General features: G+C 46.2%; 3 protein-coding genes across 4 annotated transcripts in view; 1 reads left to right on the top strand and 2 right to left on the bottom strand.

Annotated features, from left to right (window-relative positions):
- Positions 1–7,539, bottom strand: part of LOC133347542 (ciliary microtubule associated protein 1A-like) — a 32,113-nt gene extending 24,574 nt beyond the window's left edge. Inside the window, exon 1 of one of the 2 annotated variants that reach the window (XM_061559895.1) lies at positions 7,521–7,539. The gene's annotated coding sequence lies outside the window, so the exon portion shown is untranslated. Of the gene's footprint in view, positions 1–5,288; positions 5,518–7,520 lie in introns of those variants that run through there. The other variant, XM_061559893.1, reaches the window with a different exon arrangement.
- A 3,964-nt stretch (positions 7,540–11,503) lies between these two features.
- Positions 11,504–17,798, bottom strand: LOC133347541 (uncharacterized). Its single transcript, XM_061559890.1, has 3 exons — positions 17,726–17,798; positions 16,612–16,700; positions 11,504–16,201 (listed from the first exon to the last, which is right to left on the bottom strand). The coding sequence occupies exon 3, from the start codon at positions 16,177–16,179 to the stop codon at positions 14,269–14,271; it is 1,911 nt and encodes a 636-aa protein (XP_061415874.1). The 5' UTR covers positions 16,180–16,201; positions 16,612–16,700; positions 17,726–17,798; the 3' UTR covers positions 11,504–14,268.
- A 7,809-nt stretch (positions 17,799–25,607) lies between these two features.
- ABTB2 (ankyrin repeat and BTB domain containing 2) overlaps positions 25,608–27,134 on the top strand; it is a 106,067-nt gene continuing 104,540 nt past the window's right edge. Inside the window, exon 1 of the mRNA XM_061559888.1 lies at positions 25,608–25,784. The gene's annotated coding sequence lies outside the window, so the exon portion shown is untranslated. The remainder of the gene's footprint in view (positions 25,785–27,134) is intronic.

Below are 27,134 nucleotides of genomic sequence, written 5' to 3'. Positions count from 1 at the left end.
TGCAGGACCGCCCTTTCCTGAAACCGCATTGGGGCTCCGCAAGCCCCTCCTCAGCGTGCCTAGCAAGGCGATGTTGAATAATCCTTGCCAGGACCTTACCCGGCACACTGAGGAGTGAGATGCCCCTGTAGTTGTTACAGTCTGTGCGGTCCCCCTTCTTAAAGAGGGGGACCACCAGGGCATCCTTCCAGTCCTGCGGAACCCGTCCAGTGGTCCAGACTGTTGTTATGATGTCATATAGGGCAGTCTGTGCACAAACGCCACACTCCCTCAGCATTTCGCTTGGGAGATCATCTCTGCCCGGTGCCTTCCCTGGTCTCAGACTCCGGATCGCCCTCAGTACTTCCTCAACAGCTGGAACCTCAGCCAGCCACTCACAGGGGGTGACCTCTTCCAATATTTGAGGCACCGCAGCCTCAGCAGGGTTATCCCCACTTTGTGCCATGATGTTTTCCTGGCTGAGAGAATTTCCCTCCCCCAGGACCTCACAGAAATGCTCAGCAAATCTGCAAACCTGTTCCTGGGGGTCGGAGATTGGATCACCGTTTTTTCCTCTAATGATGGTAATAGGTGTGGCGCTGCAGGTTACTTTTTTGATGGAGTTAAATAGTGATTTGTGATCACGGGCCACTGAGGCAGACTCCATCTCCTCAGCAACCCGCGACCACCACCCATCCTTACAACGCCTTACGGCTCTCCGAACTTCCGAGCGAAGGCTGCGGTAAACCTCCTCATTCTCTGACGTGGGATGCTGTAGGCGATGAGAGTGGGCCTGTCGCTTTTTCTCAATTAACCTGAACACCTCCTCTGTCAGCCAGGGTTTCTGGGGAGGTCTGGACCGCGTACCCAAAGCAGCCATTGCAGCTGCATGAGTCACAGTCTTAAACCTCGCCCATTTACCCTCGACATCAGGTGGAGTGGGGGACGATGCCAACCCCAGCTGCAAGCGATGATGAAATTCTCGCTTGCAACTTTCATCAGCTAACTGAGACCAGGCCACTTTTGGTTGGAATGGGATCCTGGGTGTACACCCACCACCGGAGTGGAAGAAAGGCAGGCGCATCTTACAGATGACTAGTCGATGGTCAGAGGACAGATCAGCTCCACGGTAGGTCCTGGTGTCAAGGACATGGGTTCGCATCCGCTGGTCCGTCACTATGTAGTCCAGCAGATGTTCTTGCTTGGACCCGGCATGTATCCATGATGTTGTGTGGATGCGCCGATGCCGGAAGAGCGTGTTGGTAATTACAAGCCCATGGGCTGCACAAAAATCTAGCAGCCTCCCACCGTTATTATTGAGCTGATCTGGCCCATGCCTTCCAATCACTCCAGACCAGGTGTCAGCATCATGACCAACTCGGGCATTGAAGTCACCCAACAAGATGACTCTGTCCCGAGTGGCCACTTTAGCCAGCACCTGTGACAGGAGGTCATAGAAAGCGTCTGACTCATCGGCTTTGCTTGCATCCCTCCACGGATGTTCGTCTTCGGTGGGGGCATAAGTAACCACGACCACCACTCCTCGCCTCTGGTTGATGGGAAGGCGAGCCCAAAGTATCCTGGGGCTTACAGCTTCCCACACCTCACCGCCACGCTCCCACGCCCCCTTCATTCTTTTGTTCAGAAGAAGAGCCACACCCTGTTGTTTGGCAGTCTCCTGCCCCGAGTAGAGGACTGTCCACCCCTCATGGTGGCAGGAGCCAGAACCGGTCCACCGGACCTCCTGAATGCCACAGAGATCCAGGCGGTACCGGTCCAGCTCCCGACAGAGGAGTGGCAGCCTCTCCTCCGCAGTGAGCGTTCGAACATTCCACGTGGCCATCCGCAATGGTTTTTTGTTGTTTCTGGAGGAGCCCCGAGGGTGAAAATTCAATCTCCTGGCTCCGCCAAATGGGGTTTGGCCAGGAGACGTCATAAAAGCCTGACCCCCCGGGGCCTCCGGCACAAGCTTATTTGTTACAGGTTTATGTTTAATTCGTGGTTTAGTGGTAATGAATTGAAGGTGGAGGGGTTACCAGCCCCTCACACCCGTCCAGAGCCCCCGTTTAGCCACTGTGGTGGTTACAGACGCCATGAGGGGAGAGGCCAATGGGCATTGGCCCTCCCCCCACAGCACTGCCCACGACAGTGTTGCCCGTCCGGCACCGCGAGGAGGTACATACAACAACAACCGCCATTCGCCACTAAGTGGCGGTGACGTCACCACGATGCTTGTGCCAGGCCAAGTGCACCTTGAGGCCACGTGAAGTGTCGAAAGCCCGCTGGCAGGAGGTCACGGGGCAGACCCAGGTGCCACTGGTCGACTGACCGAGATGACCGAGATGACTGGCTGATGCACCACCTGTGCCCCCTACTGTGCCAACTTGCTGTGCTTTAGCCACCCGGCGCTCCGCTCGTTGTTGTGAGCGTCGCTCCTCCGCCCTCCGTTGTTGTTGGAGGGCGACTGCCTCCAACTGCCCAGTAGCGTCCTTCACGAGCCTCCTCCACTGAGGCCGATCTTGACACCGCTGGTACCAGTCATCGGCAAGTCCACTCAGCTCCACGTCCTCCTGTACCACATCACTCCATCTCTTCTCCAGCCCGTGCCGCGCCCGTCTAGCCCCCTCGATCCGGCCGAACAAAAGCTGTTTAGGCATGCGGTGGCTGGGCATGCGGGCTACATGACCCAGCCAACGCAGCCTTGCCTGCCGGAGGAGCTCACTGATGGGACTTTGCCCAGATCTTTCAAGGATTTGTGAGCTCCTCACACAATCCAGCCTGGTTAAACCCAGGATGGATCGTAGGCAGGCCAGCCTAAATGTTTCCAACCGGCGAAGATGCTCCACCAGGGGGGTCCACGTCTCGCAAGCGTAGAGAAGGGAGGGAATGACCGTGGCCGAGAAGACCTGAAGCTTCGTGCGGAGCGACAGACCAGGTAGCTTCCACACAGCGTTACGCAACCGATGAAAAGATATTGCCCCTCGACTGATTCGGAGTGAGACCTCTGCTGATAGACTGGAGCCGGTCATAAGCATACTGCCCAGGTATGGGAAACTCTCCACTCTCTCCACAACTGCCCCATCACCAATTGGGAGTTGTGGGGGTGGAGTGTCCGATGGTACAAAATACCCAGGCAGGTGCTTGGTTTTGGTGGGGCTGATGGTAAGGCCCCACCTCTTAGTGGCACGCTCCAGTCTCAGCAACAGCGCCTCCAACTCCTCTTCTGAATGAGCAGCTATTACCAAATCATCGGCATACATAACGTGGTTGACCAATAGGGAGCCATCCCTTGATCGCACCCGGGCGTCGATCAGCCTCCCATTATATCTGTACCAAACGGAAATTCCCCCGGTACAGCTATTGAAGGCTTCACGAACTACGCGGTCAAAATAGATGTTAAATAATGTGGGAGCCAGAGGACATCCCTGTCGCACCCCAAGGTGTACAGGGAAAGGCTCCGACTCCCGGCCACGTAGTTTTACCCGGGCCCGCTCACCATCATGAAGGTCCTTAATGATCGTGAGCAGAGGGTCAGGGACTCCGAAAGCACGAAGAACAACCCAGAGTCCAGTCCTACTGATGGTATCATAGGCCTTGACCAGGTCAATAAAGCAGAGATGTAGGTCTTTTTGGAATTCCCTACACCTCTGCTGTAGCAGACGGACAGAAAATATGGCATCTGTGCAGGACCGCCCTTTCCTGAAACCGCATTGGGGCTCCGCAAGCCCCTCCTCAGCGTGCCTAGCAAGGCGATGTTGAATAATCCTTGCCAGGACCTTACCCGGCACACTGAGGAGTGAGATGCCCCTGTAGTTGTTACAGTCTGTGCGGTCCCCCTTCTTAAAGAGGGGGACCACCAGGGCATCCTTCCAGTCCTGCGGAACCCGTCCAGTGGTCCAGACTGTTGTTATGATGTCATATAGGGCAGTCTGTGCACAAACGCCACCCTCCCTCAGCATTTCGCTTGGGAGATCATCTCTGCCCGGTGCCTTCCCTGGTCTCAGACTCCGGATCGCCCTCAGTACTTCCTCAACAGCTGGAACCTCAGCCAGCCACTCACAGGGGGTGACCTCTTCCAATATTTGAGGCACCGCAGCCTCAGCAGGGTTATCCCCACTTTGTGCCATGATGTTTTCCTGGCTGAGAGAATTTCCCTCCCCCAGGACCTCACAGAAATGCTCAGAAAATCTGCAAACCTGTTCCTGGGGGTCGGAGATTGGATCACCGTTTTTTCCTCTAATGATGGTAATAGGTGTGGCGCTGCAGGTTACTTTTTTGATGGAGTTAAATAGTGATTTGTGATCACGGGCCACTGAGGCAGACTCCATCTCCTCAGCAACCCGCGACCACCACCCATCCTTACAACGCCTTACGGCTCTCCGAACTTCCGAGCGAAGGCTGCGGTAAACCTCCTCATTCTCTGACGTGGGATGCTGTAGGCGATGAGAGTGGGCCTGTCGCTTTTTCTCAATTAACCTGAACACCTCCTCTGTCAGCCAGGGTTTCTGGGGAGGTCTGGACCGCGTACCCAAAGCAGCCATTGCAGCTGCATGAGTCACAGTCTTAAACCTCGCCCATTTACCCTCGACATCAGGTGGAGTGGGGGACGATGCCAACCCCAGCTGCAAGCGATGATGAAATTCTCGCTTGCAACTTTCATCAGCTAACTGAGACCAGGCCACTTTTGGTTGGAATGGGATCCTGGGTGTACACCCACCACCGGAGTGGAGGTACATACACACCCACATACAAAGATCCCCCGTATAGCCTGAACAGACTGTAGGGGCAAGTGCTGTTAGCGAGCACCTATGAAGGCCGGAACGGTACACGAGGGGGTGGGTGGCCAGCACCACGCCCGACCGCCTTTGTCTCCCTAGTGGCGATGTTTACACACCGCACCAGGTACTCATTTAAGGCTGAGTCGACCTAGGGGAGGCCCAGGACCGGTTCAGATAATCGTCACTGGTGTTAGCCGTGAGCGGGAATCGAACCTGGGTCGCCAGGTTCATAGCGCAGCGCGCTAACCGCTACACTACCGCTCCCCACATACACACACACCCCCACATACACACCCACCCCCACATACACACACACCCACACACACTCCCCCACATACACACCCACACATACACACACACCCCACATACACACACATACACATCCCCACATACACACACATACACACACACACCCACACACATACACTCACACACGCGCGTCGATGCACGTAACAATCTCCGTACGCACAGACGCACACTTAAGAGGCGCGTACGGTGATGTTCGTGTAGTTGCGCATCGTTGTAACTTACGGCACGATGGTATTTCACACCCAGCAGGGAGTTGGTGGCGGCGGGGGTGAGGATTTGTCCCCCAATAGTCGAACGCACGAAGCTTTGCGGTCAAGTTCACGGCGAAGGTGGTTCTGGCAGAACCACCGAACCTCAAACCCAAACCCGGTTGGGTTTCGTGTTTCGTTCCCGATAAAGTAACGGAGTCAAACTCACGGATACGCACTTTTTAAATCGCCGGTCGCCTTATAAACGAGGCTACATCCGTACGCCAAACAACAACCGGTGGTGGTGGTAGTGGTGGTGGTTGTTGTGAGCGCCCTAATCTTTGTTTGTTCCACGACCACCTCCCCCTTCCTTATAAGTTGACACAGTTGCCCTGGCGACGATTAACTTAAGCAAACTTGCTAACTTGAGGCGCCTGCTATAACATGCCCTGTCAACAAACCATTTTAATGTTTCTCTGTGTGTCTATGTGCGTGTCTCTCTCTGTGTGTGTCTCTCTCTGCTTATGTGTCTTTCTCTGTGTGTCTCCGTGTCTGTGTTTTGTCTCTCTCTCAAATGTAGCAATCTTTGGAAGAACGTTAATCAGTCAGGGAGGGTGTTTACTGTTGTGTTAGCCGACTCTCTGTGTTGTATTGCGTTATATTTCTAAGTTTACTAGGTTTGTTTTTTCTCATTCATTCGTACCTGATGATGATTGCTTGTGTTGCAATCGAAACGTCGTATGCTATTATTTAATTTATGTTTCTTTCTACGTGACTTTACCGAAAGAACCAAAGAGTAATTCCTGCAATCACGAAAGCTTCAGATCAAGTTTAAACAATTTTAACAAAACAAATAAAAACACCCGCACCGCATTGTAAACGTCTGTAACGTGCATCGGGTAGCCGTGTAAAATGTTTATTTTATATGGAACTGAGAAACAAATAAATGTAGGAAATATATTGCCTGCATATCTCTATGTTCGCCACATTAACACTTGAGTTATGTGTCAAGCGGGGACCCATATCTCTATGTTTGCCACATGTGTCAAACTGGGACCCATATCTTATAGAGAGAGGGCCCTTGCTTATAACTATAAAATCTGGTGGTTCATCTGGTGGTTCATCAGCATTGATTGAAACAAGCTTGACTCTGCTGATGAGGAGTTGAAGATCTAAACCGGTCCATGGCTTCCCATGAATCAATGGTCCTCAAATTGTAATTATATTCGCTGCCAAAGGGCTATGGGGCCGATGGGTTTCTTAACAAATACTATAATTTTTTACGTGGGGGAGATATCAATATGAAGGACATATGGTGTTTGCTTATCTCTGTTATTACTTGTGCTCTCCATAACGATGCTTATGGCTATTTTACGCCTGGTAGTTAATATATCAATTATTTTGTTAACATGTATCGGTTTTTGTTGTTGTTGCGACATTCTAAATCAGACACAACATTAGTCCCTGTGAATATCGTTAACGCGTTTCCACCGGATTGATTAAGCTTTGAATATCTGGTCAGACACACACACAGATACAGATACCGGATTATAAGGCACAGTCCCAAAGATTACTTTAAATCCCAGGGGGGGGGGGGGAGGAGTGCGTCTTATAATATGGAAAATGTGGTATGATGTAATTACTTAGAGGAATAAAAACATAGTTGCTGTTAATAAATAACGTGCCATTGATTTATTTATTCCGAGATACTCTTTCTAGACAATGCTGTTATTCGTAGATTGTTTAATCGGATGCTTTGTCACTATTTGCTAAAAAGCATGAACGCACAGGAAAACAGCACTTGTAACACAAATTATGCCAATGACAGACCCAGTTTGCTAACCGCCTAATTATGTCTTTATTATCATAGCAACAATAACGACAACAAACACACTTATACACGTTTCACAAACACTTCCAAATTTGCTCGGAAATAAGTATGCAGTATACAAAAAGAAAGGTCCCCCATGTAGCTTATCAAGGCTTTTTGGGTGAGTTCTGTTAGCGAAAACCTATTTAAGACGTACACACAAAGACGCTCAATTCTTACACTGATTTATTCTTTACGTAAGCACTTTTTTTTTTACAAATAATGATTTTAATAAATCAAACTGCTGAAACGGTAAGGGGGTCGTGTACTAGGTTAAAATGCGTGCGTTTGAATTCAATTCCGTATCGCTGTAATGCCTTTTACAATAAAAACCGACGTTTCGATGGACGACCCTTTCTCACGGTAACATCACGTCTGTTGTGCGCACACACTCACCTTTAGTGGCAGTGACAACCAAGAAGACCCTGAGACAAACTGAGCCGCAGTGAACGTTTCCAATTAATGACTTCCCTTGACTGTCAGCTCACGAATAATGGGGTGGGTGGGTGGGAGGTGAGTTCGTAGAAGCTATGGGGCATGTATTGGGGCGGTGTGATGGCTGCAAATGTAGGGGGGGGGGGGTAACAATGTCCTTGCTGGTGGGAAGTGGAGGCGTGGTTGAGCATGGAGAGTTGTGGTGGTGATGGTGGTGGTGGTGATGGTGGTGGGGGAGTGCAGTGATGTCACTGGAGGGCTTTGTCGTGTGTTGTGTCAACGCGTCGCTCCGCGAGGTCATTGTGACAGCCACTGACTCAGCGGGCTGCCAGAGTGCGCCACGGAGGCCACGCGTCTGTATGAATAAAGCGGTGACTTGTCGCCACAACGTTCATGGTAAACATTAGGCTCAGAAAGCCAAAGGCACCATGATGATTCATATGATCAATGTTAATATCCGAGGCTCTGCTTAGCCTCGAGTGAGATTCATGTGTGTTGTGAGGCCAGAATATCGTGGTTTGATTTTCCCTCGGATTGGAGAAAAATTTGTAAAAGTGTCTGGGTCTGTAATTCTTCAAATCAGTTTTGTATATATTTTTTTCAATTATACTTAACACATCATTCCACAATTGAGTTTTCAATTCTATTTATATTTGTAAAATCAATCTACTAATTTTGGTTCAACAACTGGTCCTGCTTCTTTGAAAATGTCCAAAGTTATTCCATCTGGTTTCTTTTTTTTCATATTGCGAAGATGCAGTTTTCACTTCTTCAAATGTGACATATGGAACGTCTTCCTTAATTACTCACACTTTATCTGGATGGACTTTACTCGGAAAAAACCCCACAATGTGCCCGCACACTCTTTTTCAGTTGATTTTAAGTAAATGTTTTTTTGTTTCATGTGAGAGTGCACATAGAACAAAGCCATGGGGAAGGTTTTTATGTTAATTATTATTACGACTGTTTACTCAAAAAAGCCTCATTGAGTCTGTTAACATTTCAGGAGGGTCCTGCCAAGTTTTTTTTAAATCTGTATATTCTAATTACAGTAAATAATTTGCAAGTTTGGCAAATTTTTACCATGATACTGGCAGACAGTGGCCTACTCTTGCGATGACAATTGATTCTTTAACCTCGACTGTGACTCAAGACGACACGTATCACTATGGTCATTCACCGCCCAGTATTAATCACGGCGGTCACTGGATTCGAACCGAGAACCTCTGGAACAGGTGGCGAATGCACTACCACAAACATCGGGCGAACGACTCTACCACAAGGCTACCCGACCTTACATCTTCCATGGAAACAGTTAAAGCCAGATCCACACAAGCCACGGAAGATGCGGACACCTTATGGACAAACGAACACTAAACGAACAGAGCGTATAACTTCGCACTGGCCTAAATTTAAACTTTAAGGGTGGCAGGTGAGTAAATGGTGAGTGGGTGGGTAGGTGAGTGGGTGGGTGTATCCGCAATTCACCAACTCTCAGACAGTGATTGAATGGCTAAAATCACGAAGAACTGAATCTCAAATTTGTGTTCCGTATTTGGCCATGCGATCTCATTCATCACCCCTGGAGGCCGGGTTTGGCTATTCTCTGAGAGGGGGTGTGCGCTTTATTGAGCAGCTGTTACCATGGCAAGGCATGGGCGTCCTAAAGGGGGCTTCAAGCGTGCAGTCATGTGACGCCTTTAATTATCATGCAGCTACTGTATGTCAAATAATAATTAGGAATACTCTTATTATTGAATTCACTCGTGTTATTAACTAAATTGTATGCGTCAAATGCAACATTAATCAATGTTAACATGCATTGCTTTCATATGCTTCACATTATTATTCGAGTTAATGCTGTTCATGCATTTGTCAGTCTATGCATTAGTCATTTAATTATCAGATATTGTTCCTTTGAATGTCTCATTAATCTTATCAGTATGCTATTTGGTAAAACCGTTTGAATCGTACAAATAAAATTTAAAGCAGTTTGCTTTTTATTTTAAAAAAATCATTAATTACATTTATAGTATTATTCCACGAATATGGTTTTTTTTTCCAGCCACCTTTGTTTGCCAATATAACACTAGTCAAAAAAGACATTGGCTAGTCATCCGGGGCCTCAGTGCAGATGTTATGAGGATAGTGAATAATGATAACAATTTACGAAATGTTGTCAATCCACTGCTGGATGAAAGCCTACTCACACCGTCTGGGTCACTGGCATTTTTGTTTTACTATTCTTCACACCACCTGGACCAGCTCAATTATCAATCTTCACTGATGTTAGCCCTGGCTGGGTATCGAACTTGGAACACTAGGTTTGTAGCACAGCGTGCTAACCTCTGAGTCAAAGCTATCGCAGACACATTTACACCATTATTAAAACCATTGCCACGAGGTAGCTAGCAGTAGGAGCAGCCAAATAAAGTTTAACAAATGTTCAGAGTAATATTATTTATTTTTTAACCTGATATCTTGTACAACTGCCAAAATCAATGTTGTATTGTATGTCTGTGTACACACACACACACAAGACAACTTTCACCTGTTTAGGCTTATAGTCTATTGAGGAAAGTGATGTTTGTGAGCACCTGTAAGGACACATTCACATTAGTAATGTGTTGGGCACCATTTCCCGGCCGCCTTTGTCTCCCTGTTTGGCTACCACTTCAGAAATTAGTCTAAGGCTAGGTTTACGTAGAGAGGCCCAAAATCGATGAACATCCCACTTGCCGGAAATGTTACCTGTGAACGGGAATTAATGTCAGGTCCAGGATCACAGCGCAGTGCGCCACAAAGAAATAGGGCCCACTGTTGGTGTACAGGTGGCAGGTCTCTGAAATCACGATCTGTCCTAAACACTGCACGGGGGAAGCACCACGGGGTATTCTGAAGGGGCTCCACCCTGTTTGGATACCTGGTTCAGGTTCCTGGTCAGTACCTGATCCAGCATTTTTTTACACGCTTTCATTTAACTCACTCTGTCTGTTGTTGTCGTTGTTGTTGTATCCTCAAATCTTGTAACTCAATTTTAACCCACTTCCCAACGTGGTATCGAGTGTAACTTGGTATACTTATGGCATACTGATGACAATACTATATTGTATCATAAAAAATAAAGTATATATTTTTTTACATTCTTTTATATATGTTGTGTTTCGGCTTGGCTGTAATTGGCCACGGTCCCTTAAGTTATGGCAAGCTTCGGGGCCACTTCTTGGAGTCGTGGAGTTCTTCCATTACTAATACATTTCATAAAAGCGTGTTTTAAAAAGAGTTTTTTATATTACTTATTTTTTGTTGCTTTTACCTGTAGTTGGCATGTCCTCTGGTGGGTGGCTCTACCTGTTGAGTGCACCCCAAGTAAAACAGTTAAACACGTTGGTAAACTGCCTTGACAGGTGTATAACCTTGTCTCGTCTGTTTCTTTCAACAAATACAGCATGCAAGTGTGCATACGTACATACGTGCATGCGAGGAATAAATTGTTGTGATTGTTTGCCCGCTTTTTTTTTGCTAATTTCCACTTTGGCCGGATGTAACACGGTTTCTTATCTCAGCTGATAAGAGGATGAAACTTGATAGGAATCCACATCATAGGGGCTTAACAAGCAGACGTGGAGTGCGGTGTTGAGTTTCGGAGCAGTGCTTTGCTATTATTGGTGTTCACAAATCCATTCATGTGGATGAAGACAGTTGAAGGAGAGATCAAAGACAAAGATCTCCCCCCCATATTGCCTGTTAGCGAGCACCTATTAAGGTCGGCACGGCACACGAGGGGGTGGGTGGCCAACACCACGCCCGGCAGCCTTTGTCTCCCCAGTGATGTTTGCACACCACGCCAGGTACTCATTTGAGGCCGAGTCGATCTAGTGCAGGCCGATGATCGGTTCAGATAAATCGCCCCACCGGTCTTGGCCATGAGTGGGAATCGAACTCGGGCCACCGGCGGATTCGCAGCGCAGCGCGTTAACCACTACCACACTAACCACTACCCCACCAACACATCCGAGATGACATCCACCTTCGAGATGAGACACTGGCGTGAGCTCGTGTGAAGGAGCTAGATGGAATAATGGTGCCTCGCGAGATTGTGAGAGATGGCGATGGCTTTGGGGGACATTTGTTCACACGGGCCTGTATGTCTGGACATTCGTGTCCATGTCATCAGGAAGGTTAAAGTAGCATGCCAACATTAATTCTTCACAAACACATCAATATGAAAAGACACCCGGTTGTATATGCGTAATCATTCATTGGTATGAATGGTATGAATGATTGCATTGTACTGCAGTGAATATAATATTAAAGTATAACTTATGCTTTCTTGTATGCGTGTTTTTATGAGACGAACATTGCGTATATTACTTCCATTGTCTGTTTTATTCTATGTATATATGTACTGTACAATATTACAACAGCAAGATAGATACTGTTTATATATAACAAAGTAAATATTCATCGATACACAGCTCTTTCAAGGGAGACCTTAGAAAGATATCGGGGGGGAAAACATTCAAAAGTACAAAAGAGACAAAATCAAAACATGCAAAAAACTAAATCCGATATCTTACATCGCATAAGCATATCGCAAAACAGTAGTTCCTTTCTTCCACTTGAACATTGCCACACCACCCCTCATGTACCGTGTTGGCCTTAATAGGAACTTGCAAACATCGTGCCTTATTATTGAATGTACAGGGCAGGCCTGTCTCTGGTGAGAACGACTTATTACACCACCGACTGGTTCTGGGAGAATAGTGCCAGAATATTATTTTCGGCTTTTACTACAATTTGAATAATCCACCACGTGGTGGGAGAGACGACACGGTTAACACACCCCATGCACATTCCTGCCCTTGCCATGCCTATGCCACAATAACAGACTGAGGTGGGGTGAAATGTGATCTTTCGGTTGCTTATGAATAACTTTTAAGCCATATTTTTTCGAACTAAACATACAGTACATCAAAGCACACATAAAATAGAATGTGAAATATTCTAGAACAACAAAGTTAAATATTGCTGACAATCTGCCACATAGCAAAATATCTGGTGGAACCTGCCCACGAATTCCAGCTCAGATGTCTTGTGATCTTCTGATTTATAGTTTTGTAACTGAACAATGGCCTCAGTGTCATTACACCGCCACTTTGTGGTAAATGGTGGCTGGTGTGTGTATACATATACAGCACAGTCTACAGCAGAGGCTGGGTATAAGTACATCCCTTGGGAGCAAGCACACATGTGCTTATAATCAAAAGACTGTGATTGTATCCGAAGTTGCCCTTTGCCTTACCCCTACCAGTCTAATGTAAGGCAATATCAGATCTGTGCCGGTTGTGTCTGTATCCAGCTTGCATTGTACACGCATATGCACACTTATATGCGTAGTGTTCATATGCAAACATATGCATTACAATCTCACACATCCGCAGAGCAATTTCTCTTTACTGTCACGTGAACTCAGAGGGCAGCCAGTGACGTGCACAGCAGTTGAGTTGCACATTAGGGCTGCCATACGATATATCATATATCTAATTGTTAGTCAAATCGTCTCGCGATTATTGCTCATTTTATTTGTACAAAACGTTTTGTAAATATATATTATCTATTAAAATGGTGCTTTGTAAAGTAATGCTCCGAGGAATTTACCGCATATGCGTTATAAGCACTAAGGATTGTAGAGTTGGTAATGATTAGAAGACGTGTATGGCAGGCTGATGTTCAGTGAGCGACAGTTGAATACATTTGAAGCAATCAATTCGTTCTGGAGGCACAGCAAAGCACATAGATACAATACAATAAAAATGTTACGGGAAACTGATATCACGATAATTGTCACATCGATAAATTTGACACCGTACCATGAAAATTGCAACTCTACTGCAGCCCGTGCACAGCACAGCGGGTGACCAGGCTCCATGCAGTGAACGATGGCCTGCATCGGGAAAGCGAGTCCATGAACTCATCTGTGCAGACCTGTGTTATTGCCTCATATTTACGTGACCTCACTTGCATAATATACATACAGTATAAGCTTTACAATTACATCTCATTCATTGGAACCGGTATTGGTCCAGAAGTTCTCCACATGTACATCCATATTATTCCAAGTGAAACATTCGTGAGTTTATTTAAAATAAATTGAAGTTAAAAGAAAAAAAACTGGATAATCCAAAGCAGTGTTTTACATATATATTGGGCGTTAAAGGAAGGCACCTTGTGTACTGTGGAGAAGCAGGCGATGGGTTACAATATTGAGGAGCATTACGGATTGTAGAAATTTCATTGTACAATGCGGGGAGATGAACCAATTGCTTTTCTCGTTCATTGTTTTGGACACAGTGAATGCAATTACATACCTGTAAGTGAAGCATTAACAATTACTTAAATTCTGATGTCCTACTCAATGCCTCGCTCCTGTTCCAAGACGCAAGTTTTTTCTTAATCTTCATCACTAACATTTTTTATTTCCATCTTCCAAAAAAGTTCCATTGTACAAACAGCAGCAAAGCACACACATCAAATATCAATAGATTAAAAACAGCACTCAACTTTTCAAGTTCAGTTCAGTTTTACATCACTAACACATACACGCAATCCATACACACTATACCTATATATACAGTCATACTTGAGTGTAAATGCATGCCATTAAAATTTATCAAAATGTTAAGTCTGGAAATGAAACGGAAATGCGCTAATGTCCATATTTCTTGTTGAGTTGCACCATCAATATATCTTCAAGCGTCTCATTGTCGAGATTGCATCGATGAGGGGAGACAATTACACTGAGGGCGGAGACCACCCTCTCATAACTGATCTGTGTTGCAGGGACTGAAAGAGAGAGCTGAGCTAGCTGAAAGAGCTCTGGCTTGGAATGCTTACAACTCTCCCAGTACATGAGGACGTTCGCATCCTTTTTAAGGCGAGGCTCGTTCGCGAACACCTGCAGCACCGTTCCGATATGCATGCCAAGTGCGGGCGCGGCAGCCAGATTTCCCGAATGGCGACGAGACTCCTCTTTCTCGCGAAGGAATCTCTCGAGCTCGTCGCATTCTCGGTCGGTGCCATCGTCGTCCGATGACCGATCGGCCTGCAAATCACCCGCAAGCCTGTTGCACAGCTCCACCGCAGTCCACGTCTGACACAAGTGCTGCTTCGCCTTCTCTGCTTCTCTGTCCGTCAAGAGGACACTATACCTCGGGTCCATGTAGACGGCGGCCAGAATGGCGTCGCTGTCCAGCAGTTGCTTCTCGCACTTCTTCATGGCAATCGCCAGAGCATCGGAATATATTGACTTGACATTGGCAGTTTCCAAATGGCATTTTATCCACGCTCCGTAAACATCCCCGATGGTCAACTGCTCTGTCTGGAAATGTTTTGTCGCCATCTTTGCAGGCTTTAAAGCCGCAAGCAGACACTCAATCCGATCCCAAACATTATCATCAAGCATTAGATCAGGGTTAGACATGGCCATGTACTGGCAGAAGTCCTTCAGTTCGAGGATACATTCCAGCATGTCAAAAGTTGACTGCCACCTAGTATAGCAGTTGAAAACAGGCATCTTTATATTCAATCTTTTGCAGACCCGCCTGGCATTAGATACAAGGTTAGCGATAGAGGGCTCCTTGAGAAAGTCGTCGATAGCAAGCTGCAACGTGTGAGCTGCACAGTGCACTCCTCTCATTACCGAATGCGGGCCCGCTATCTCACTCAAGCACAGTTTCGACCGCTCGAGACTCTCCATGATGTCCTCCGTTTCTGAAATGGCTTCCTCCGTTTGTTCATCACAGTCATCCCCATAATTTCTCTCCATTTGTCCCTGGGTAAGTGATTTAATAATGTTGGCACCGTTGTCTGTTGTGATTGAATAGATCTTCCCCACATCAATGTTGTATTCGTGCAGCACATCTACAATGATGGCTGCAAGGTTTTCCCCACTGTGGCTGATTTTAACTTCCTTCATCGCGAGGGTATGCATTACGATTTCTCCATCACGGACATACTGTGCATTGATCCCCAAGACAGAGCGATCGAGATATGAAGCACTGTCCACTTTCAAAGAGATGAGTTTGTTCTTCAACTCCATATTAATATGACTACGCAGTGCAGCAGCAACTACGCTCACGTTCTCCCGAATGTTTTCAGCATTGATAACCAAGGAACCTCCTAATCCCTTGAGCACAGGGTCAATGAGTTTCCTGAACCCAGAGTCCTCCACAAGGGAAAAAGGGTGACCGTTCAGGGTTACAAGCTCTGTACAGGCATCAAGGATTTGGTCAGCGGTAATTTTTACGGGAATACACTTGGGCTTCTTGAAGACCATAGAATCGATAGGTATCTGAAGTGCGCCTGGTGTGAGACATGGCTTCTTGCTTGAAGGCTCCCCGTAGTCATATGGAGGCCCATCTTCCTTTTCGCATTTCACATTGGTGGTCGCCAAATGAAACTCTTCAGGGTGGAAGCGGCGAACATGTCGCTCAAGGTTGGCCCCGTGGTTTCCCGACATCACCCTTTGGCAGCCGCCAATGGTACACATAGATGCACCTTTGGCGGGGTCGTATTTGAAAAATCTGCGAAAAGGGTTTGTCCGCTCACGGCCCATCATGGGAAGAGTAATTTCGGGACACCTGCAACAACAAAAGGTCGAGTCATTTTCACACGTCTACTCCTCGCCAATTAAAACATCACACTCCATAAAAGGGTCACTTGAGCCATTTCAAATTGAGGTGGTAGTATCCTGTTGCCTTAATCAACAGCTTTTTAGATGAAACCAACACCAGATGCAATTTATTATTAAACCCAGGTCTGTAGTAAATTAAGTGAATGTTGTACAGTACTATATTTACGACGGTTTATGGGGGATATAGTCGTTGTATGTCTATCATGAAATACAGAATATACGCAGAATAAATCAAGCTAAACAGAGGTCATGTACAACAAGTTAGCTCAACAGACAGCGTTGTCTATGTACAGTATGTTGAATTTCTTTCGATATCTGTCGGAGGAAGACAAACGGAACAGCGTGGAGTATATGTACCTGGGTCAGCTATTCGAGGCGGACGAGAGTAGGTTGGAGGGCGTTTGCAAAGCTGAACTTGGTAATTCGAAGTAAACATACCGATGTGCCTGCAAAAGAAAATGTGTAATCAGTGCACAACACTTATCGCCGTACCTATCATTGAGAATCACAATTCGCAAATAAACTATAACAAAATCTGAAAGGTACCCAGTCAAGCGTGGACAGATGCATTCTTGGGAATCAGATTGAGATACAGATAATAACCACGTGGATTAAAGAGCACGGGTAAGGTTAATTACATAATCCAAACTCTGAAGTGGGCTTGAGCCGGTCGCCTCGGGAGAGTGACGGACGATAGGCAACGATTTAAAGCAGAGTGGCAGCCAATTCATGGCACGTGTCTTAGAGACGATACCAGCATCAGCTCATGGCACAGACCACTGGATGAGCTGTTGACCAGAATAATCTAGAGGGGTGGCGGCATGGGAGGCCTTTCATCCAGCAGTGGACTTATACGCCGGTGGCAATGTGTTATCAGTGATGCATTCCTGGGAATTCGTGATCATTTATATAGGATTTGAGAGGCGCTGAAGCAAATTAAATGCGAAGATCAAAGGGATTGCACACTGTAGACCTGTATAAAGGCTTCACAGATCTCGCACGGTCTCTATACACTGCGGTAGCAAGTCGAAGAGTGGCATTATAAGTGTGGTCCACCAGCAGGGGACGATGCTCGCCACGTGAACATCAAAATGTGGCCGCGTTTGCGTTGCGAGGTGGCGACATTTGGAGACGGATACCGGCACCACGATGGCCATTGCAGCTCTTTGCCAAATGATGACACCGATTGATCTTTATTATTGTCCACGGTGAAGGGGGTGTTCTATAAACACCCCTGAAACAACACATTATAGTATCAAACTTGGGGGTTGGTTGAGATAATATTTTACTCGTAAGGCCCCAAAGTCATCGTGACGGTCCACCATCTCTTTTTGTCTCTCGCTGATTCTGCTTTGTCGCTCCCGTGTCCCCATCTCTTACTGTGTCTCTGGATCTATCCCCTGCGTGTGTCTCTCTCTCTCTGATCTCTCTGTGTCTCTCTCTAATCCTCCGTGTTTATCGCGCGTCTTACCAAACTTGTCCGCGGCGTTCCTTTCACTACCGGGATTCGGGGGGTTCCGAGGAGGGGCCGCGGCAAAAAGCGCAAAACTATCGCGCAGCCTTCGAGGGACCGCGGCAAAAGAGGCACCGCGCACCCCGAGTTCACAGTTGGAAGGACAGGGTGGTCCAGATGTCTTGTGACACCACATTTAATTCTCTAAAACATATATTTTTTAAACGTCTATATGTCTCTGGTGCTGTGCTTTATCTCTCTCTCAAATGTAGCATGCTCAGGAAGAACGTAATCAACCAGGCAGGGTGTTGACTGTTATGTTATCCGACTCTCTGTTGTATTACATTACATTTTTAAGTATACTAGATTTGTGTTTCTATTTCTATTTCATTTATACCTGATGATGATTGCTTGTGTTGCAATCGAAACGTCGTATGCTAGTATTTAATTTATTATTTTCTCTTTATACGTGACTTTACCGAAATAACCAAAGAGTAATTCCTGCAGTCACGAAAGCTCCAAATTAAGTTTGATATTTTTTAAAAGTAAGTTTAAAAAAAAAACAGAAGTGAATGTGCAAAGAAAACACAAATATTAGGGGTCTATTAATTCGGGGTCACATGGCATCTGGACTGCTCCGTACAAACCGGCCCAGTTTTGCTTGTGTTGAAGCGATGCTGCTGGAATTCTGCACTCCAGAATGACCAGTTGCTGATGGGATGTGTAAATAAAATACACAACACACGACAGATACAGTATGTGAAGGAGGCATGCGTATTGACAACTGGTGTATCCACGATAGCGTACAGAATGCAATCACAGCTGACGACAACAGCTGCGGCTTGACACCCAGGGTGAGATTGATGACATTTCAGATTTGGAGTAGTTGAAGTTTGGCCAACAACACGAAGGCTTTGACATTGTCAGTGACCAGCGCGACGAAGTGCTATTTGAGATGGGATTCAGTGCGAGAGATCATGCCCTGTATGATTTATCCAGCAGTTCGTTGAGGAATGTACCTCCATCTCTAAGCACAAGTAGGAGGCAGAGTGAGTCTACGAGAAAGAGACATCAGATTATTTTTTAACCACGACCGTGACATTTTCTAAACTGGCAATGCAGTCCACACGTCCTGGCAATACCGAGCTTACTGACAACACAGCTACACAAAAACAGCAGGTTGTCCGGCTTGTATGTTGCAGTGTTGTATATGAGGACGTGTGCATGTGTCCTCTGAATTGGCTAGTAACGTCAGCCAGATGTATATTTTAAAAAGTCGCCTCGTGAAAGATCCAATGCAGAAGATCCCCTGGCTTAGGATCTTCTGCGAAGCTGATGCAGGGCACAGCCGCTAACCCTCTATCCGCACAACACCGTGGCAGTCGCAGTTGATGCTGATAATGTACCTGATGATGGAAAATTAAAAACTCTCCTGCAGTGAACAGTGTTTAGTTCACCACCCAGAACAGAACAATGCATTCACATTCAACCATTACAAATATTAAACTATATTTTAATTTGCCAGGTAAGGCTCACTGAGCTGGAAAGCCCTTTTTCAGAAGCGACCTGGCTATCACAAACAATAGCTCAACGAAGTGGCTTATCACGTGGAAATGTATCACAGCCAAATACTATAAACGCACGTTTCTAAATGTGGAGGGAAAAACCGGAGGGCCCGGAGAAAAATCCACGCGACCATGGGAAGAGAGAGAGACATACAATCTCCAAATATTCAGGCGTTCTCCCACATGCTAGGCGAAGTAGTTTACACCTAGCCACCGTGGTGCCCATCGATACAATCTGCTACTCCCAGACGCAATCATCTGGCTCATGTTCCACCTCAATGTAAAATGTATCCTTGCAGCTCTAGGTCAACATCAGCCTACGAAGAAAACGACGAATCGGTTATAAAGGGAGATGAGTATAACACGGAGGCTTTCGCGAAGGGAGATTAACTGTATCTATCTTGTTTTGAGTTAATGTAGCCTGCTATCCATTAGAAAAATGAGAGGATTCAGCACGATTAGTTTTTAAATAAATGACATGGGTATGGGAGCTCAAAGTCCACCGTAAATGCACCACAACAAGGATTTCATTGTTCTGCCCCGAATAGCGCGCAGTGTCCTTCTCCACTGGCCCTTCCTCCTCCCATGCCCCTCCAACCATCAACCACTCACCCAATACACAAACTCAACACTGCACAATTGTTCGAGAAGATGAACGCGTAAGACAAAGCATGTGATCAGGTGATGCTGCTGCTGCGTTGGCGATGAATAACAACACAAAACTCAGCACATTCTTCAATGACATTGTGGCCTTTAAAGTAATATATTACATGCGGCGTTTCAGGTAACGGCCCTTCCTCATAGCACATACATCGAGAGGCCAGAAAGACAGAGTGGATATGAGTTGAAAACTGCACTTTGCACCATCGGGCCTGACAAGCAAACAAAAATCGATGTTTTCGGGTCGTACCGAGTGTTGTTTGGCATGATGTCCGAAGTTTCGCTACACGTGATGGGAGCTTCTTCAGGAACTGACCTGAGATAAAAGACTGTCCATTGGGAAACATAAAATGTAATTATTATCAGGCCCCATGGTGTAAAATGCTGTCTCCAAATCTCATCCCCTCTTATCTGGCCTATGTGTTATGAAGGGCCTTTGCCTGAAACGTCGCCTATTATGTTTCTGTTTAAGGCCACTGTGGTTATTGACGAATGCGTTTTTAAGCTTACGTCATCCGTCGATGATGTAGCTGCTGCTGGCGTTTGATGAATGACGACTGATGCTGTCTATTTGCAGGAAACATTTGCATGAGCACAACAATAATCAGGTACAATTTTTTTCATGAACAACTGAACACGTCAAGTCGACCGGCACAATTAGAAGACACGTGACCATATGTTATGTATGCATATACTGTGGACGTCTGTGAAAAAAAACGCTTCACAGCTCATAGCATTCCTCCAATATAAATACAGATTCTAATTCTGTATACCGAGGGCAGTTATTGAAGGCGTCCATGGGATCAAATTATGAAATGAAGAGGCGAGCCAGAACGAGGTAGTTTGGAGATGCTTTTGGAAAACTGAACGTAATCATGAAAAGCAACATACCAATGTGCCTGAATAACAAGCTTGTTTTCGTATAATTGTATGTTATTTGTAAAACAAAAAGGAAGTATGCGCTAGTGATCGTGTGTAACAAAACAATGAGTTGCACAGCAAAATATGTATTGGTTATACAATTATAATGACTCCGAGAAAGCATTACCGAACATACATTCCTTCAAAAGAGGATATGTATGAAGGAATTCATTTCCGAAAAAGGGGAGGAACTCCAGGTGCCTGGAGGAAGCTCACGCCAAGGAGGGGAGGGAGAACGCTCAACCCAACTCAGCCTTCACCTATTCTTGGGTTCTTTCGGTAAAGTCACGTAGAAGGGAAATAATAAAATAATTAAAAATAAAACAATAAAATTCTCACGACGTTTCGATTGCAACACAAGCAATCGTCATCAGGTGTGAAAACCACAGCAATATAATAAAAAAACGCCACTTTTTTAAAAATGTCTTGCTGTGGTTTTCACACCTGATGGTTATTGCTTGTGTTGCAATCGACACGTCGTGAGAATTGTATTGTTTAATTTGTATTATTTTATTATTTCCCTTCTACGTGACTTTACCGAAAGAACCAAGAATATGAATCCCTGCAGTCACGAAAGCTTTAAATCGAAACTCAGCCTTCACCTGTTTACGGACAAACATAATGGAGGACCCAAACATGCGTTGTTGATGTATTGACGTTTGGCGCTGCCAGAAAACGAGTTCGAAGCTTCTTTCGAGAGGGAGAAAATGTTTGTTCATTCAAATTACTTTCAAGTCGCGCCGCTGTTGCAGTCTGGCGACGTCACTACGAGTGTGTCTTGTCAAGAGTTAAGGGTGCGGATAGACACGGACACAACACATCTCTAAAACAAAAATGTTCAATCAAAACACAATAGCGTAACTTTGGAAAATGAAGATAGCTAGATAACATTAAGACATGTCAACTTAAAATGAACAACATTTAACAAAGATACACTATACTTCAGAAGGCATTTTATGTTATCTTTAAGGACAAATATATACACATGGCTCGGGTTAATAAACTACAGCAGATTTGTAATTTTGTAAACAGAGTATTAAGTGCAATGTTTGTCGCATGTTTAAATACACGTCCCTGTAATCCTGTAATTGACTCCGGTAATTTGCCGAATGTACGTAATACTTTTGGTTTAACCGAGTATGAATTGTCTCATCAGTGGTGAATGCGTCAGCACTTAGCTCATAGCTCGTCCTTTATGCAAACCATACGTCGGGAGGAAGTGCATTCGGGTACTTCAGGATGAGTCGTATACGTCAAGAGCCATTCTATAAATACACGTCTTGCTTATGAGCAGGTGAGTCTTCAACTTTACAGAAATGCCCCACGGGTCCAGACTTGTGACTCACCCTTTAGGACTACGCACAGAACACCTGCAGTCATTTCCTCTCGAAGCCCTCAAGTCAACCTTCACTCAGTGAGACCGTCGCTGGCTCTCCTCGGCAGCTTCTGTATATTCTTGAAGATCCTTCTCCCAGCAAGACACATTATCGACTCCCTTGCACCCGTTCAATACAGACTCCGATTTCCCTCTGCCTCCGACCAGTGCATTGAACAAGGTTGAGTCGTACCTCTAGAACAGGGGTGGGGAACGTCCGGCCCGCGGGCCGTATAAGGCCCGCAAAATCTAAATTTGGTCTTGCCCTGCCAAGGCAACCGCATTTGGGACTCGAAATTCAATAAATCTAGGAGCAAACCTGGAAAAGCAGTTGCGAGTAGCAACATCATCAATACCAGCTAACATCACACGCCTCGCCAAAGAGAATCAGTTCCAGCCATCACATTAGGGGTGAGTTAATGAAATGTTTGACCAAATATCACAGGTTGATTTTTAAGTTGATTATTTTGTATGGCCCGCGAATGATGTTATAAATATCCAAATGGCCCTTGGCAGACAAAAAGGTTCCCCAACCCTGCTCTAGAACCATTTTATAAAACATGCACATTTTGCAACGGAGTCTACAACGTCACAGACATGTTCCGTGATTTCAGACTCATGACTCACTATCTCTGTAGGACCCTGCAGGCGGTCACATGAATCACTTTACGTAATTTCCCGTCGAAGCCCGTCAACCTTCGCTCAGTGGAAAGTCACTCGTACGCATCTGATGTTCCCGCAGTTTAGAAATCTCCTTCCCCCAGCAATCCATGCTGTCGGCTCCCTACCCTGACCAATTCTAAGTTAAATGCTCCCCTGTTTTTCATTTGCCTATGACCAGTTGTATGGGCCACGATCCCCCGAAAACGCAGCGTTGTGCGAAAACCACAAACGCCACTGTTCACCATAATTCTGTACCCCACGACGCCACAAAATTTGGCTGCAGGAGCTACAAGTAAAATTTACTGTCGATGTTTGTATATGGGACGATGTCCTCGACAAAAGTCGGTGCGCATCCGGTGGTCATTTGTTTGCTTGGACGGGTCTCACGACCCTCCTGCGTTTTTGTTTTCCTATCTGGCAAAGTTTCTATGAACAGGAACAAATACATCTTAAATGGGTTGCATCATCAGTGACTTAGGGACCGCGTTCGTCATTTGTACTGACTTGTACCAGGACAATATATAAAAAACTCTTATAATCCGCGATATGGAAAAACTATTGGACAATCCTTTTATCCATAAACTCTCTGTGCTTCTCTTCGTGAAATGAATGAACTTGGATGCGATGGTGATTTCGTGGGGCAATTCTTAGTATCCTTGAAAAACAAATCTATCACGGACATTCGGGTGCATGACGTACTTTCAGCAGGGCGCTTCTGGGTGACATCCGCAGATCACGTGGACATTTTTAGCAGCCAAACACTAAATTAATGTTTCTAAATGTGGAGGGAAAAACTGGAGACCCGGAGAAAATTCCACGCGACCACTGGGAGAACATGCAAGCTCCAAATATACAGGCGTCAGGGCCGGAATCGAACCCACGGCTGCCTGCATACCAGGCGAGGTAGTTAATATCTCGCAACCGATAAGAGGAAGACGAAACTCGTGGATAAAAAGGAAGTTGCCCGCATCGACCCGAGCGCGCGGACAATGGCAAAGAGTGGACAATAGGGTCAAAGATAATCGTAGCTGTACTGGAGTAGGATAACGTTTCGGGTAATAGCTCGGTCAATGGCCAGGGTCAACGACGGCGTGGTGTATTCCGCAAATATGGCCGACTGTGAGGGCGAGCACAAGCCGGCGTGAGTAGGTTAAACGTTGAGTTTTATAAGGGCACCACGGGGTGACCAGCCCCTCCCCAACCAGCCCCACCCCTCCCACCCAGCCCCACCCAGCCCCACCCACCCTCCCCCCACCCAGCCCCACCCTCCCCACCCAGCCCCTCCCCACCCTCCCCTCCCCACCCAGCCCTCCCCACGCAGCCCTCCCCACCCTCCCCACCCAGTCCCTCCCCACCCTCCCCTCTCCACCCAGCCCCTCCCCACCCTACCCTCCCCACCCAGCCCCTCCCCACCCTCCCCTCTCCACCCAGCCGCATCCCTCCCATTTTTGGATGCACGACGGATGGACGGACACAATAATCCCCTGTGGGCTGGTGGAACCAGGAGGTTCCTACCAGCAAAACAGCAATAAACTAGTGTACTGTTACCAGGCGTGTTAATGATTAAGGCGGCGTGTTTTGGGTCCGTAAAAGGCTGTTGTACAAAAAATATAAAACGATTCAGCAGATTTTTTTTTAAATCTCCGCGTGCGTAACTCAACTTTTGTGGTTTATGAACAAATTACTGGGGTTTGTTTTATTTGTGTTGTTACTGCCCTGCCAGTGTATTATTGTCTCCTACGATGTGGCATTCGGTGTTAGAATTTTCTGAATAATTCGATGTTTGAAGTTTGAACAAATCCGGATTTGAAGTTGAAATACACACTTTTTTTTTTCTCTCTCTCTCTCAAACACACGAAAGGAAAAATATAATTTGAAAAATGTGGCTGTAGAATCCAACGCCGAAATCCCACTGTTGGGAGTATCGTACATAAATATGGCAATAACTGCACTGGCATGTTTGACATGACACCGCTCACTTGTACTTAATTGTACAATGTTGTCAATCCACTGACATCCTCTTCGCGGCGTCCAGGTTCGACGTGATGATTATTTGACCATACTTCACTACGCTGGTGAGTGCGGGTTGGTGAAGTGAGCTAAGATGTGGGACCAGACAGGTCCAGTAAAATACTACTTGATGTTGTTGCACCCCTCTACACAACGTACTGCACATATAGCTCTAAACAAGTCACGTAGGTAAAAAATAAATAAAGTAATAATAGAAATAAAATAAAATAATATTATTACTTTTATTAATTTTAATTTCTATTATTACTTTTATTAATTTTATTTTTTACCTACGTGACTTTACCGAAAAACCTAAGAGTATGAATCATTGCAGTCACGAAAGCTTCAAATCTAGAAGCTCTAAAAAAGTTTATAAAAATGTCCGTACATACATCACAACAAGAGCGTGATGACACAGGCACAAAGTTCAGAGATACACCAAAAACTCCCCATCCCTCCTTAAATACCCCCAGCACTCCTCCTCCTCCTCTCCCTTCTCTCATCTCCAACCACACCCTCTTCGTCTCTCCCCTCCTCCTCCCTTCTCTCCTCTCTCTCTCTTCCCTTGCTCTGACATCCTCCACCCACCCACCCACCAACAAACAAACCCTCCTCCCCCTCTCTTACGAACCTCCTCCCCTCTTCCTCTCTCCCCTACCCCACAACTCTGACCCCCCTCCCCACCACCACCCACCACCCCTTTCAATCATCCCTGCGGCACGCGCCCTGGCAGTCTCAGGGAGGAGGAGGAGGAAGCGAGAGAGAGCGAGCGAAGCAGAGCGAGAGAGGCACAGAGAGAGACAGACAGAGAGAGAAGAGAAGACATCAGCACCAGTGGACTCACTCAAGAGTTCAACAGGCTGTTTAAAGGGACTCGTATTTGGTGAGTACTCTGGTTGTCTGTGTGTCTCGCTCGTGTGTTCTCCTCCACCCACGCGTAAAGGACTCAATGATTCGGCGTGTGCGTTGCGATGTACGTGTAACAGTGTCACTTTTGTACACGAGCACAGTATGTGTGTGTGTGTTTAAAACACGTGTACGTTTATCGGACATACTTTCCATGTGTACTAATGGTTGTGTGTGTGTTGGGATAGTCGTATACAGTACTAGTAGTACTACAAATACTCTCTTGTGTTAAGATCTGTGTTTACTACATGTATTCCATTCGCTTTATGTGTGTTGAAATTCGTGATGTAAGCGTGATATATACATACTGCTGAGAAGTATAGAGTGTTCTCCATATGGTATGTAGATACCAAAGCCTCGTTATGTGTACACACATGTACATATATGCACGTGTGTGCGTGCGCTATGCAAGTGCTGTAGATGTATGTGTAAGGTTAAGGCGCAGCCCTGCAATTTCTTGTTCATGCTACTGCCAGCGGAAGGGCCTTCCCACTATATGGAGCTTCAGAGGGAGCGAGTGAGCCCCTCTCTAGACGGTATTTAGCCTACTCTTCCACGCAGGCCAGACGTCTTGGGAGAACGAGTATGTGAACTTGTGTATGTGTGTGCCTTAGCACGTACACGTGTGAGTATTGCAGCCCACAGAGAGCATGCTTGCTGCATGTGTATATGCATCGTGTATAAAAGAGACGTGGCGTTGTGAGTAATTGTAGACTTGTGTTGATTGTCAGTCTATGTGTGCTCCGCTCAATGCTCGTACTTACGACGTGTGCTTTCCAGGCAGAGGGTGCGTACGTGTGAGTTTGAGCTTTAATTGTCACAGTAACACGTCCTGTATGTGTGTGTGCTGTGGTTGTTCTCCCTAGTTGTACACGTGTGTGTGTGTGTGTGTACTGTCGTGCGTGTAAGCACATAGCCAGAGCGAGCGCCAGAAATGAGACATTCCCATTGACTTCTCACAAAGTAGTAACCGTTTTATCGACCTCAGAGATCACGGGTTGAGAGAGATGGTTTGATTCCTGGCCACGGCTGGCTCACGTCAGCGGCGAGTTACATCCGAGCGGGCAGGCAGGTGTTGCCGTCCCCCAGATCCCACCGGCGGCTCATCATCCTCTTATCAACTCGCAACGACTAAGCCCGTCGCTGTCAACTTGATGGTCAAACGAACCCCCCCCCCCCAAAACAACCTTTGAGACGTCTTCGTCGAGAAGTTCTTGTAGATCAGGGGTGGAGAACCTTTTTTCTGCCAAGTCCATTTGGATAGTTATAACATCATTCATTCGAGGGCCATACAAAATTATCAACTTAAAAATGAACCTGTTATATT

The sequence above is a fragment of the Lethenteron reissneri genome, chromosome 26, assembly GCF_015708825.2.
Source record: "Lethenteron reissneri isolate LAM-NWPU_2019-01 chromosome 26, ASM1570882v1, whole genome shotgun sequence".
NCBI classification, from domain to species: Eukaryota; Metazoa; Chordata; class Hyperoartia; order Petromyzontiformes; family Petromyzontidae; genus Lethenteron; species Lethenteron reissneri.
This window is presented reverse-complemented; position numbering and strand designations above follow the sequence as displayed.

Bases quoted from the DNA above. Each gene is read 5' to 3' on its own strand.
- LOC133347541 (XM_061559890.1), bottom strand. From the start codon at position 16,179: ATGATGGGCCGTGAGCGGACAAACCCTTTTCGCAGATTTTTCAAATAC.